Source organism: Amblyraja radiata, chromosome 11, assembly GCF_010909765.2.
Source record: "Amblyraja radiata isolate CabotCenter1 chromosome 11, sAmbRad1.1.pri, whole genome shotgun sequence".
Lineage (NCBI taxonomy): Eukaryota > Metazoa > Chordata > Chondrichthyes > Rajiformes > Rajidae > Amblyraja > Amblyraja radiata.
Genome location: NC_045966.1, coordinates 23,358,281 through 23,372,689, shown reverse-complemented (window position 1 = coordinate 23,372,689; position 14,409 = coordinate 23,358,281). Strand labels below are relative to the sequence as shown.

General features: G+C 41.7%; 1 protein-coding gene across 4 annotated transcripts in view; it reads right to left on the bottom strand.

The window, feature by feature from the left end:
- The window catches only part of rnf44 (ring finger protein 44), a 144,266-nt gene that overhangs the window by 42,625 nt on the left and 87,232 nt on the right, over positions 1-14,409 (bottom strand). For all 4 annotated transcript variants that reach the window (XM_033029484.1, XM_033029485.1, XM_033029486.1 and 1 more), the window contains one exon: positions 309-502. In XM_033029484.1, the coding sequence (XP_032885375.1) occupies positions 309-502 (194 nt within the window). The remainder of the gene's footprint in view (positions 1-308; positions 503-14,409) is intronic.

Genomic DNA, 14,409 nt, shown 5'->3' with positions numbered 1-14,409 from the left:
CAGCATCTGTGGAGGCGAGGGGATGGTTGGCATTTTGGGTCGAGATCTTGCACCCAGTCCTCATACAGGGTCTTGACTTGATATGGCAACTATCACTTTGCTCCTACTGATGCTGCCTGACTGACTGAGTTCTTCCAGCAGTATATTTCTGTACAACAGCGTGTGTGTGTGTGTGCGTGCCCGCATGGGTGTGTGGACCAGGAAATTGAAAGCAATGGCATTTTCTATCCCATCCCACTACCAACTAGCCCTGCAATGACTGTTTATGCCTCAAGACACTGGGGGTCTATCACTAATGGAGCACTTACCTTCTCCTGTGATGTGCTGGTGTGTTGCACCTTTCCCCTGAGAATCGTCGCTGGTTGAAAGGGGCTGAGGGAGGCCGCCTATTCACTGTTATTTCCCATGGTCGCATTGGTGGCGTCGGGAGAGGAGATGCACTCTGGATCTCGAGGACAGGATGAGATAGACGCCGACGTTTTGGGCTGGGACTTTCGTTGTTCTGCAATGAACAAGACAAGAACCGCCAATGTAATCCAAGAACTACAAGCACTTTAAGGAAAGGCACAGATGAACAGGAGAAAACAAATTAACACCAATAGATGTTGAGAAAACCTTTTGTAGAACTTTTTGCAGGGAATAAAGCAGGTACAGGCAGATGGAATCAGTTTAACTTGGCATCATGTTTAGCCTAAACATTGTGGGCCGAAGGGTCCATTCCTGTGCTGTACTGTACTGTTCGATGTATAAATACTTCCAAACTTTGCAACCCAGGAAGGCAAGAAAAACAGTTGCACAAGAACACTAAAACATAGCTAGGATATGTATTGTTACTTCTTCACTATCACTAGATCTAAATCCTGGAGTACCATACCAAGAGTATTATAGGAATAGCATTACTGCAGGGAGTCCTGTGGTTCAAGAACGTGAGCAACAATAGCAAATTCAGATAAATATTGATATTGCCATTGGTTTATTATTGTCAGGGGTACCAAGGTACAGTGAAAAATTATTTTGCATATATTATCCAGGCAAATCATAACATGCATGAGATCATAAGATACTGCAAAAGAGAAAAAAGAGTGCAGAATCTAGTACAGTTACAGAGAAAGTGCAGACAATAAAAAGTGCAAAGGTTGCAACAAGGTAGATTGTGAAGCGGTCCTTAGCACATGAGAGGTCCATTCCAAGAGGTCATGAACAGGGCGGAAGAGGTTGCTTTAAACTGGTGGAATGTGCTTTCAAGCTTTTATATATTTTGCCCACTAAGTGTGGGGAGAAGTGAGTATGACCAGGGTGCGTGGTCCTGGATTATATTGGCTGCTTTCTTGAGCAGGCCGAAGTATAGATGGATTCACTAGGAGGAAGTCCAGTTTGTGCGATTGACTAGGCTGCATTCAAAACTCTCTGTAATTTCTTGTGGTCTGGGGCACAATAGTCTTATGGTCTTGTAATCACATTCTATGGTGAAATTTGTAAAGAGTCACTGGAGACATGATGAATTTTCTTTGCCTCCTGAGGATGCAGAGACATTGGCATGCTTTCTTGGCTCTAGTTGCAATGTGGGTTGGCCCAGGACAAATTAGTGGTAATATTTACACCTAGAAACTTAAAACTCTCGATCATCTCCACATCAGCATCATTGGTACAGACGGAGGCGTGTACTCCAACCACCTTCCTGAAGTCAACGACCATTTCCTTAGTTGTGCTGACATTGAGAGAGGGGGGGGGGAGAGAGGTTGCTAATCTTGGCAATAATGCTCACAACATGCGAAGAACATAAACCATGCTTCAAAACAGTACAGCAGAGAAATTGAAACTAGACTTGAGGATGTCGCAGGAGTGCAGATTGCAGAGAAAGCTGAACAAGTAGCCAGAGTTTAGGAATGACAATTCAAAAATATATATTCAAATGCAAGATTCTGCGAAATTTGCATAACTGCTACAAGGATATAATTTCCCATGGTTTAATAGCACTAAGAAAATGTCACCTCTTTCTAAACTACCAACTCAATTATTTTAGTGAAACCACAATTTCACTTCAGCAGCTGTGGGTTTATATATAGTACAAGGGCTGATATGAAAAAAGGAACTGTTGTTCTAGATATAACTGCAGCACAGACATAATAAATACATTTGTACTGGACATTTGGATGAGATTGCCAAGTGCAATACCTCCAAATTTACTAATGATACTTAGTTAAAGGGAAGTGTGGTCAGAGGAGGATGCAGAATCTTGAAGAGCATATTAACACACTGGGCGATGACAGAGCAAATGGAACAATGCGGATTAGTGAGTAGTCATCTAATTCTAGTATGAGTCTTCACAATTCAAAATAGGGTGTTTTAAATACCATGGTGTTAGTGGTCAGGAGGATCCAAGTCTTCTTGCACACAAATCACTACAAATTAAATATTAAACCAAACATTTAGGAAGAAGAAAATATCTGTTTGCCTCTATTGCAGGGGAATTTAATAGAGGAATATTGGTGGCATGCTGCTAATTCATATGGGCCTGATGAGAGTAGAAAAATAACTATTTGGTACACGGCTGGTCTCCCCCCACCCCTCCGCTAAAGGAAATATATCAAGAGACAAGAGCGTTTAATTGTTATATGTACCGACAACAGAACAATGGATTTCTTACTTGATGCAGGTTAACGGGCTGTAAACACGATAATATATAATCGCAAATACAATTAATTAATAACCATAATACGTTACCTATAATAGTTAAAAAAAAAAAAATCTGTTGTGCAACAAAAGGCAGTCCATAGATCCTGAGGTTAATGTTGTGTGGTTCAAGAGAGGAAGATGTTCTTGAACCTGGTGGCCATGGATTTCAAGTTCCTGTACCTTCTTCCCAATGATTGTAGCAAATTGAAAACATGGGCACGATGATGTGGTTCTTAGATTGTTGTTCTGGCTCCTCCTGTTCTGACTCAACATTACCCTTTATTTGTGCAAAAATGTGGGCCCTTGGTGATATTAACTGCCATTTTAAGGCAGCACATTTAGATCCCTTTTATGGTGGGTATCAGTACCTGTGATGGAGTGGACCACATCTAACACCCTCTGTAGTCTCTTTTGTTCCTGGGTGTTTGAGTTGTCAAACCAGGCTCTGATGCAACCAGTCAGTATGCTCTCCACCATACGAATGTTTGAATTCAGTAGAATATTTGTTGACATACCGAATCTCTACAATCGGCATCGATGAGCTCTCTTTGTGATTGTATTAATGTGCTGGGCCCAGAAGTGATCCTCAGATATTTACACGGCCAGGAACTTGAAGCGGTTCACTCTCTCCACTGCCGTCCCTTCGATGAAGACAGGTTTATGGATCCCTGGCTTTTCCCTCCAAAAGTCAACAACCAGCTCCTTGGTCTTGCTAACATTGAGTGCAAGATTGTTGTTCTGGCACCATTCGATCAGATTATCAATCTCCCTCCTGTATTTTGACATAACATTATCCTTTACTCGTCCAAAAACAGCGGTGTCGTTGGCAAATTAAAACATGGCGTTGGGGCTGTGTCCAGCTACACAGTCATGGGTATAGAGAGAGCAGGCAGCTGAGCACACAGCTTTGAGATGCTCCTGTGCTGATGGTTAATGAGGAGGAAGTGTTGTTACCAATCCATACTGAAGGAACAGAGGTTCACCAGATTAATTCCTGGGATTGGAGCAGTGATTGTCATGTAAAGAGATATTAAGGTCTTTGGGTTTCGAACAAGGATCGGCAACCTTTTCTGCCAAGGGGCCAGGACATATGCCTGTGAGCGGATGGCGGGTCATATCTATCACGTGTACACATGGATCCCGCCCCGGATGGCAGGCATCAAATCACGTGTTCACATAGATCCCGCCCCTTTGAGGACGCCACCCGGAGCACTGAGCTCAAATATCACACTCACTTGTCCCCGGCCTACTGACAACCCCGATCCCGACAGTGAAGCCCAGACACAGAAGGTGCGCGGCCATGCCGGCGGCTTGGCGCAGGATGCTGTACAGTCAAATCACCTTCCAAGTACCGGAGGCACAAAAAAAATGCTGGGGAAACGCATTTTTTTCTACCATCGATTTTTCCAGCATCTGCAGTTCTTTCTTAAACATTCCAGGTACCGGAGATGACGGAAGTCTGCGGGTCGGATGATTTCGGGTTACGGGCCGTATTGGTCCGGGGGGGGGGGGCGGCGCAGGTTGCCGACCCCCCTGGTTTAGAAGAATGAGACAAGATTTCATTGAAACACACCATTTTTCAAAGAGTTAAAATGCAGGGATGGCGTTTCCCCTGGCTGTGATGACAAGGCATCGAGGTTACTGCTGCTGCCTTACAGCTCCAGCAACCTGGGTGTGACCCTGACCTTGCATGCTGTCTGGGAGTAGTTTACATGTTCTCCTTGTGACTGTCTGTGCTTGCCCCAAGTGTGCTGGTTTCCTCCCATGTCCCAAGGATACACTGAAAGGGTAATTGCTGCTTTATATTACCCCTAGTGTAGGCAAGCAGCAAATAAAACCCCAGCATTTATGAAAGACAACAGTTTACAAGGAAATAAGAGGAACATATGGGACTGCTCTGCTGGCAAGGTTGTGATAGACTGAATGACCTCCTCCTCCATCATACCAAGTTCAAATCTCAACCAAATTTTTGGAATTTTCAAACTAAGTTGCGATGGAGAGTGGTTGACTGTATGGGTGGCACAGCAGTAGAGTTGCTGCCTTACAGCGCCAGAAACTCGGATTCAATCCCGACTATGGATGCTGTCTGTACAGAGTTTGTACGTTCTTCCCGTGACCTGCGTGGGTTTTCTCCGGAAGCACCGAGTTCCTCCCACACTCCAAAGATGTGAAGGTTTGTAGGTTAATTGGCTTTGGTAAAATTGAAAATTGTTCCTAGTGTGTGTGTAGGAGAGTGTTAATGTGTGGGGGGCCGTTTCCACACTGTATCTCTAACTAAACTAAAAATATAACAGACTAGGAATGGTGGGGCTAGTTTGTAGAATTTAATACACCACCCCTGCTTTTATTTCTTAAGCCTTTACTTAATTCAAAGAAAATTTGACGTTGGCTCGTGCTGCAGCTAGAAGAGCTGCTGCCTCACAGTTCTGGTAACTTGGGGGGGCCAACCTGACCTCCGTAATGTCTGCATGGAGTTTACCTATCCCGCTGGGTCATGTTGTGGCTTTCCACCGCTGCTTGGGTTTCCTCACACCTCCAGATTCCGGGCAGGTTGCAAGTAAGTAGGCTGCTGTATACTATGAGTCTGGCGGCGTGGTAGAATCTGGAGGAAGTTGATGGGAACGTGGGGGAAAGTGAAATTGGATCTGTGTAAATAGGTGTTTGTGGATTCAATAGGCCAAAAGCTGATTCCGTGACTAAGTTCAGAATATGCATTTATATGGCATTAAAACGGTACTTTAATTATCAAGATGCAAACGTCATCAGCAATTTCCACGTTAATCTCCGACTCAGTTCTATTCCCAATTTATTTTCAACACTAGAATGGAAAGCAGCTCATACTCATCACTGATAATAATTCCCGATATTTCCTGTAGTAATGTACCTATGCTTACCAATTATTTTTACTGAAAGCACAACTAATTCTTATTCTCACCACTACTGGCACCTGCTTAGTACTGCATACTTGTTGAACTCAAAATCTTTTTTCAACATTGTACCTTGCATGTTTTCAAATATATGTTTATATTGAATCACACTTTTAATTATATGGAACAACAATACTTTAAATTTAGGGCGAGTTTCCATTAAAGCATAGTCTAACTTCTATTAATGTGGATTGACATAAACAGCTGGAGTAACTCAGCGGGATGTCAGCATCTCTAGAGAGAAGGAATGGTGACGTTTCGGATCGAGACCCTTCTTCAGACTTCTTCTATTACTGTGGAGCCCTTGCAGGCATTTATGTAACTATTTTTCTATTAACTTTTCAAGCCAATTTGGTGTCAAATACTTCCCTGACAATTTACCTTGCTTTTTAAACTTTAGTGTGCTTGTCCACTTATCAACAGGTTCCTGCTCATGTTGATGTTGGGGAAGTATACAACTCTGACCACTAGAAGTTAAGAGCTACATTTTCTGTTATCTTAACTCCGTTACCATTTTCCACATCATATACCAGGCTCTCTGTTCTCAGGCAAGAAGTAAAGGAAATTCCTGCATGTTAGTGGAATTGCTTTAAAAAAAAGGTTTGTGTCAAGAAGCATCTTCATGTATGTGATGTGTGTTCAAGTGTGAAAATGTATACGTTCAATAAATTAAACTCGTATGTTAACTGCAACAAAAACATTATTTTTTGGTACATTTTTGCTGATCAGAGCAGGGTGTAAGCACAAGAAAATGTCAGTTCTTTTAAAAATAGAGCATTATATGGTGCATCCGTGCAACATTTTTTAAATTTCTCTGAACTGCCACCTCATGGCCTCGAGTAATTGGAATCAGTTCTGTGGTACAGAGCCTCAGTCACTAGGAATCGGATTGCATCTGCCTTGAAAATATTTTACATTTACATTCTTACGGCTAACAGGCAGACATGATGGGCTTTATATTTCTAACAATCCATGATTACATTCCTTCAAACCATGCAAGAAACTACTGTCAGATGGAAGTAATGGTAAAATACTTAAATTTATTTTTAAAAATGCAAAGGTTTATCCTACTCCAGAGGATATCCTATAATTACATAATGCCACATTAGCAGCAAATGGAGAGCACTTAAGTTTATGCAAGCTTTTAATGAAGAATTCAATTAGAAAAATAAACTACTGGAATTGTTTACTTACTGCTTATATTGCAGATTGTTATCAGATTTAACATCAGGGATATTTGGAGTGGATTTCAAAATAAATTTAGGATTATTTTAAGATACTCAAATCACCCAAAGGGTTAAATCTAGTTCTAGGCATTCTCAACAGCACGAGTGATGACAGCAACACGTCTGCATTCTTTCAATGATTCAGCATCAGCAGTGATATAAATAATGAAACCAAACATTATGTACTCGCATGCACATTCGTGGTTCACCTCAAAGCAAGTCTAGGGACTTTGACTGTAAATTATTGATTGCATCTGAAAAGACCACATCAACTCCTTAATCAAAACAAGGAGTCAGGTGTGCAGTCAAGTTCCAAACCGAAACGTCACTGGTCCTTTTTCTCCAGAGATGCTGCCTTATCCGCCGAGTTATTCCAGTACTTTGTGTCTGTCTTCTAACCCAACTCTTTATTGGCTCAGCATTTGTTTTGGGCCACAGCAACATTTGATTTGCATATGATGCACACTGATGCAACATAAAAACAGTCAAGAACCAAAGGTGCAGCATGGCTAAATCCACAGCGCATCACGAGAGCTCCAAAATGGCCAGGAGACTGGGTTGTAAGTTTTCAACGACGTAGCATTGGCGGTTGTCAAAGAATCCAATTCATTTTAGGACAGGGGTACAGCAGGAAGCGCCCTGGGAAACATTATCGTTGCCAACAGGAAGAGGTTCCTGTGCCTTCTTCCCGATGGTTGCCACACATTTAGCGTTTGGACCCCATCAATAAATGTTCAATGACCATAGTTACCAAGGTAAGAATCTTATCTTGCACTTTCATTATTTGCAAACACACAACTCCAAGGAAATAGCTATTATTAAATTGAAGGACAATTATCTATGGAAAGTGACAGATATGGAAAGGTTCCAATTGTCAATATTTGAAAATATCATAACCCCCAATGGAGTATCACAATACTGCCTGGATTACAAGGCATTAGCTATAAGGAGAGGGTACACAAAAAAGCTGGAGAAACTCAGCGGGTGCAGCAGCATCTATGGAGCGAAGGAAATAGGCAACGTTTTGGGCCGAAACCCTTCTTCTGAAGAAGGTTGGGCAAATTTGGGTTGTTTGCTCTGGAGTGTTGTGGATTAAGGGGAGACTTGATAGATGCATGACATTATGAGACACATGAATAGAGTAGACAGTGAGAACCTTTCTTACGCAGGATGTAAATGCCAAAGACTAGAGGGCACAGCTTTAAGGTGCGAGCGGCAAAGTTTAAAGGAGGTGTGCGGGCAAGTTTATTTTACACTGAGGGTGATGGGTGCCCGAATACGCCGCCAGGGGTGATGGTGGAAGCAGATTTGGCAGTGGCATTTCAAAGGGCTTTGTATACTCATATGGACATGCAGGAAATGGAGGGATATGAATCGTGTGTAGGCAGAAGAGATTGGTTTAACTTGGCATCAAATTTGGCATGGACATTGTGGGCCGAAGCCCTTGTTTCTAACCTGTATTGTTCCATGTTGAGCGGCACTGTGTAAATCAAATCAGATACTGGGATGTAATATATAATTAGCAAGTGCAAAGTGAGGTAATCCTGCCTACTTTAAGAATCATTGAAGCAAATGAACTTGATACACAGTTCTGGCTATCACTATGCAAAATAAGGAAACTGCAAATATTGAAAAAATTGGAAGAATAATCAAAATAGTTGTAACGATGAAACAACTAATTGAAGAGAAGCAATTAAGCAAATTGACCAGGTTATCACTTAGACATCTATTGTTAGGATTATTAAAACTAGTGAATCATGGAGAGTAGGACAAGTGATTTTACTTTATCCAGGTAAATAGAACAAGGACAAGCCTGAATTTGAAAGGCAAGTTCAAAACTTCCGGAAACAATTTCAACAAATGGTTGATCCAGGATCTTGACCATTGTTGGAGTTAACATGGCTATTTAAGACTATTTCTTTAAAGGCAATATCACAGCACAGGGGTGCAGCGGGAGAATTCCTGACCTTGGGTGCTGTTTGCACGTTCTCCCTGCCGGCTCCGGTTTCGTCCAACATTCCAAATACATGCAATTTGGTAGATTAATTAGCTTCTGTAAATTGCCCATAATGTATAGTGTGCAAAAGTGGGATAACATAAAACAGGTGTGTGGGTGATTGATGGTCGGCATGGACTCGGGACACGACCAATTGGCTCCAGATTGGTTGAGTGGAGAGGTCCCTGCCAACTATCACAGGAGGGCCTTTGAGATTTTGTGATGACTTACTCAGGATATACACTAAGTAAAAATGGATAAAAGTACAGAATGTACCTTAACACGCATCTCCTATTAACATCTGTGCTGTTTGCTCGTGGCGAAACCCCTTAAAAGAAGTTTCGTCATTCACGGTGCCATCATTCAGAGGGCTGGATGAGGGGAGCCACAAGCAGATTCCTACATTGCTAACACCATTCCCTCAGAGGGAAAGTCTGCAGCACTACAGGTGGCCAGAATATCGTTTCCCTCGAGTACCCACGCTGGAGGCAATGTTATTATCGTCCTTTGATCCCCTTTGCTCTTCCCTCTCAGACGGAAGAATCCAACCTGCGCTCTCCCATTACAGCTGTTCCTGGTGACATGGGCCTTGCACCTTGTCAGGATAAAGAGAGCAAGCTTATTAACAATGTGTTGCAGTTAGTTGCTCCGATCCCAAATAATTTATATTGAGCCTTATACCACCCCAAAACATCCTAAAGTAATTTACAGCAAAATAAAGTGCTTTTGAAATGGCATCCAATTTTCAGCTGTCAATTTTTGCTGGTACAGGGTACCAGAAAATAGAGTTTGGGCGACTAAATAGTCTGAAGCAGGGGTGTCAAAAAACAACGAAGATTTCAGAAACACTAACAAGAACAGTAAAACTCAGCGAAGGAGTTTCACTAACATTACCAAAAACACAAGGAGATTTATAGTCCATGTGATATTTTCACACAGAGTATTAGCCCTTTGCAATCAACCTTAGTGCGTAGAGGCACTTGGTGTGACACTGCACCTGGCCCTCACAATAGGGCTCTTCCTGCCAAATGTTGCAGTCTTGATGGCAACTAAATGCCTATGAACAGAGCCCATCTCTGCATTTGTATGGGCCTTTTCAAAGTATTACCTGTCCTCTGTCTGCGCCACCGCAGTGGATCAGTGAAAATGATGAGTCACATGGGAGTGTCAGCAGCACAGCGAAAGCAATGCTGTCACAGGCTGTCAGTTCATCTGCTTCTTAGTCACAGCCTCAGCCTCTATAAATCATGTGCTAGAAAAGCAGCCAGAGTAATTGTCACGGCAGTAGATAACGACATAGGCTTGACCACTGCTGCCATATGCACTTCAAGGGTCTTTCCACCCATAAGAGGTGGCTTCTACTACTTTTACTGAAGGCCAGGGAAACATCTCAAAAGGCTTTGATAAAATTGATTATAATGTAAATGCAACATGCAGTCCATTGTAACGTTGTGTGCATGTGTGCGAACACGCACACACCTACATTAATATTGTTTCCATAATTTTCAAAACTGAACAGATAACTCAGCTTATTTCCAGCCGGGGTTGTGGTCCAAGAGAACACAGACGTTTGCTGGTATAAGTTTATTAGTAATATTGATTTATTGTCGTCACGTTCACCGAGATATAGTTAAAAGCTTTGTTTTCATGCTATCCAGGCAAATCATATCATACATGCAGGGAATGGAGGAATATGGATCATGTGCAGGTGAAGGAGATTGGATTAACTTGGCGGGGTGGAAGATTGCAACCTTCACGTGATCCGCCCTGTTTCGACTAATGCAATTCGTCGAAACAGGGCGAGGCACAATGCAAAGCTTTTTGGAGCATGCTAACCAGTCAGCTGAAAGACTATACATGATTACAATCAAGCCGTTATGTCAAAAATAAGTTTAAAGACAAATAGAAATACTGGAATTTGGAATTATAAACAGGAAATGCTGAAAAACCCTGCATTGATAAGGCAGCATTAGAACCATCCTCATGAAAGTTCACTGGGTACTGTTTCACTAATATGAGATGTTTCTCTTTACATAGATGCTGCTTGACTTGCTGAATATCCTGATCTGATCAGGTTTTTAATTTTAACCTCTTCAATGACTCTAATAGTAGCGCATTCAGTCATGAATAGTGATATGTGAATATGTATTAGTGATGCATAATACAGTAATTGATTCCAAATATAGCGGAATAATATGACTGGTTTGAGCAGTTTACATTCAGTGCCTGACTCTTCTATTAAAAAAAACATTTTAAAAAAGCACACTTCTGTCTAAACAAGGGAGAGCACAGTATAAGAATAAGGAACAGCAGATGCTGGTTTACCAAGGGAAGGCTCAAAATGCTGGAGTAGCTCAGTGGGTCAGGCAGCATCCCTGGAGAACATGAATAGGTGACGTTACGGGGTCGGGACCCTTCTTCAGACTGATTACAGGGGTGGGGAGAAAGAAAGCTGGAAGAATGGTTTTGTTGTTAAACAAAATTAAAATATTAAGTACCATGAACTCAGATTTTTTTTGCTCCTCAATAAGACTTGAGGTATCCCACTATTTTAATTGCGTCAACAGAAACCTCTCACACGCTCACACAGAATACAGCTAATTGCAAGTGGAAGGAAAATCTCTGCATAATTCTGCAATTCAAGAGGATTTTTTACGCCATCTGTTTGAGTTCAAGTACATCATAAAGTGTTATAAGAATAAGGCATCACTTAAGTCCTGGGATCAGTTCGCTGATGTAACAAGAGTGCAGATCAGCAAAATGTTCCACCGTAGAAAATTACCAGCTTTTAAAAAAAATTAACTTAATGCTTATTTCTACGAGTTGTTCACAAACGCACGGAGTACATAAATAGTTTATGGCAAAACACAGAGAGCATGAATCACGTATTTTATTTGAATGGTGAGACACGTTCATAATAATAAAGCTACAGAAATATTTTTTTACTGACTGCTATTGCATTTTATTACTTTCTACCTGTAAAATTAGAAGTGCTGTTAACCAGGAACATAAACTTGGGAATGGGAGCTTTTGCATTGTAATGTCATATCAATTCTTCTCACTTCCTTGTACCTCAATTCCTAAGTAAGTTTGACGGTTGCGCTGCAGAACAGAAAAATACACGGCCTGGAATAGCATCTTCAATTATTCACAATGTTCTTTTCAAGACCATGCACCTTGGAAGATGTGTCACACAATTGCTGTAACAGTATTATTTATCACTGCAGGTAAAACACTTTTTCACCCGAGATATTGGTCAATGAGATTTTAGAACCAGCAGCACAGCAGACACAACAAGAACCTTGAAGACAATCACCAGAAATAACCAATTTCTGCAAATGATCAGTATTCAATTTAGTGGTCCCTGCTATTCTTTCACATGCTCTTCGAAAAGGTTGAAATTTGTTGCAAATGATCTAAAGTGTCACAGTAGCTGGTATACTGTATGTAACTAGTTAAAAATAAACTTCCATTCGCACTTGTATCTTTAGACTTCAATCATGTCAAGTCTTCTAAAATCCAAGGATACAACCTCACAAACTGTCTTGAGGAAAACGTTCTAAATTACTGATGCATAAAATAACTAAGGTCTTTTGCTCTCCTTAAGCGGCTAACAGCAATGTCTGAAGAAGGGTTTCGGCCCGAAACGTTGCCCATCTCCTTCACTCCATAGATGCTGCTGCACCCGCTGAGTTTCTCCAGCATTTTTGTGTACCTTCGATTTTTCCAGCATCTGCAGTTCCTTCTTAAACAGCAATGACTCAAACAGCGAGGTAGTTTTTCACTTGTGGTTCAGCCCCAGACATTTGCCAGCCTTTCCCTAGTACAAAAATACTGAAGTAATAATCACCACTAACAAGTGAGGCCCAGCGCAAAGTGGACGAACAGCACCTCATATTTCACTTGGGTAGCTTACACCCCAGCGGTATGAACATTGACTTCTCTAACTTCAAATAGCCCTTGCTTTCCCTCTCTCCATCCCCTTCCCTTCCCAGTTCTCCCACCAGTCTTACTGTCTCCGACGACATTCTATCTCTGTCCCGCCATCTCCCCTGACATCAGTCTGAAGAAGAGTCTCGACCCATTCCTTCTCTCCATGGATGTTGCCTCACCCGCTGAGTTACTCCAGCATTTTGTGCCTACCACCACCAACTTGTTGGCCTTCGCTGCCATCTTGAACGACAGTGTCCAGAGGAGATTTATGATAATGATCTAGAGGATGATTTGATTTAATGTATGATGAGCGTTTGACGGCACTGGGCCTGTACTCGCTGGAGTTTAGATGGGTGAAGTGGGATCTCATTGAAACTTACCAAATAGTGAAAGGACTGGATAGAGTGGATAAAGAGAGGATGTTTGCTCTAGTGGGAGAGTCAAGGACCTGGGAGCACAGCCTTAGAATACAAGGATATACCTTTCCAAAGGAGATGAGGATTTTTTTCAGTCAGAGGCTGGTGAATCTGTGACATTCCTTGCCACAGACGGCTGTGGAGGCCATCATTTGTGAATTTAAGGCAGATTGACAGATTCCCGATTAGCAAGGTTTATTGGGAGAAGGCAGGCGAATGGGGTTGAGAGGGAAAGATAGATCAGCCATGATTGAATGGTGGAGCAGACGTCATGGGCCAAATGGCTTAATTGTGCCCCTGTGACGTATGAACTGATATGAAAGGGAATATTCTCTATTCTCTAACTATAGTCGACTCAGGTGGACAAATTCACTAAGAGTACTCAAGAACAGTTGGCGTGAAGAAATTCCCACTTCTGCAGTAGGGTTTGGTAAGATTGTGGTTATATTCGTGCAGAAGCACGGATGTGCCATATATCTCACTTCTGTAGTGGCTGGAGTTCCATTATTGAAATTACAATCTGTGCAAACACAACAGCAATGCTACTTCAACTTGGACATATCTCACCCTAAACTTTCAGATAAAAAGATGAAGTTTTTTTTTAAAGCAGTGCCCTGGTGCAGAACATCAACTCTGCGCAGAAATATAATAAGCCAGGGTTGATCTCCACAGAAAAAGTTTTCAAAGAAACCATAATTTTAGACAGAGTAAATAAAATTAAAGCATACCTGATGATAGAAGAGCAAGTAAATAGAGGGTGCAGATTTAGGACATCTAACAAAGAACCAAAGGCAACATGAAGTACTAAGCAAGGTGGATTGCACTGAATGAACCACTGGTAGAAGTGGGCGGAACAACAGCTTTCAAAAATAAATTGAATAAAAACCTGAAGGGGAGAAAAATTCTGGGCAGTGGATTGAAAGCAAGGAATTAGGTTGCATTAGGCAGCACCCACATGGATGGCAATGCTGTTTATTTTCTTTGAGGAGAGCAAGGATTGCAGCACATGACAATAACCAAGATACACAACAGTGAAGTTTACAGTACAGCTTTATAAAGTGACTTCACAATCTGTTTTGCAGGGTGCTCCTTTTAGACATGACAGTGATCTTAGAGCAGGGCAGAATATTTATTTGTACTGGTCAGAATGCCATTAAAATTTAAAAAGGTGAGGTGAAATTGTGACTCTACATCCACCTGGACAATGAAAATGAGATAATCAACGTACAACTCAA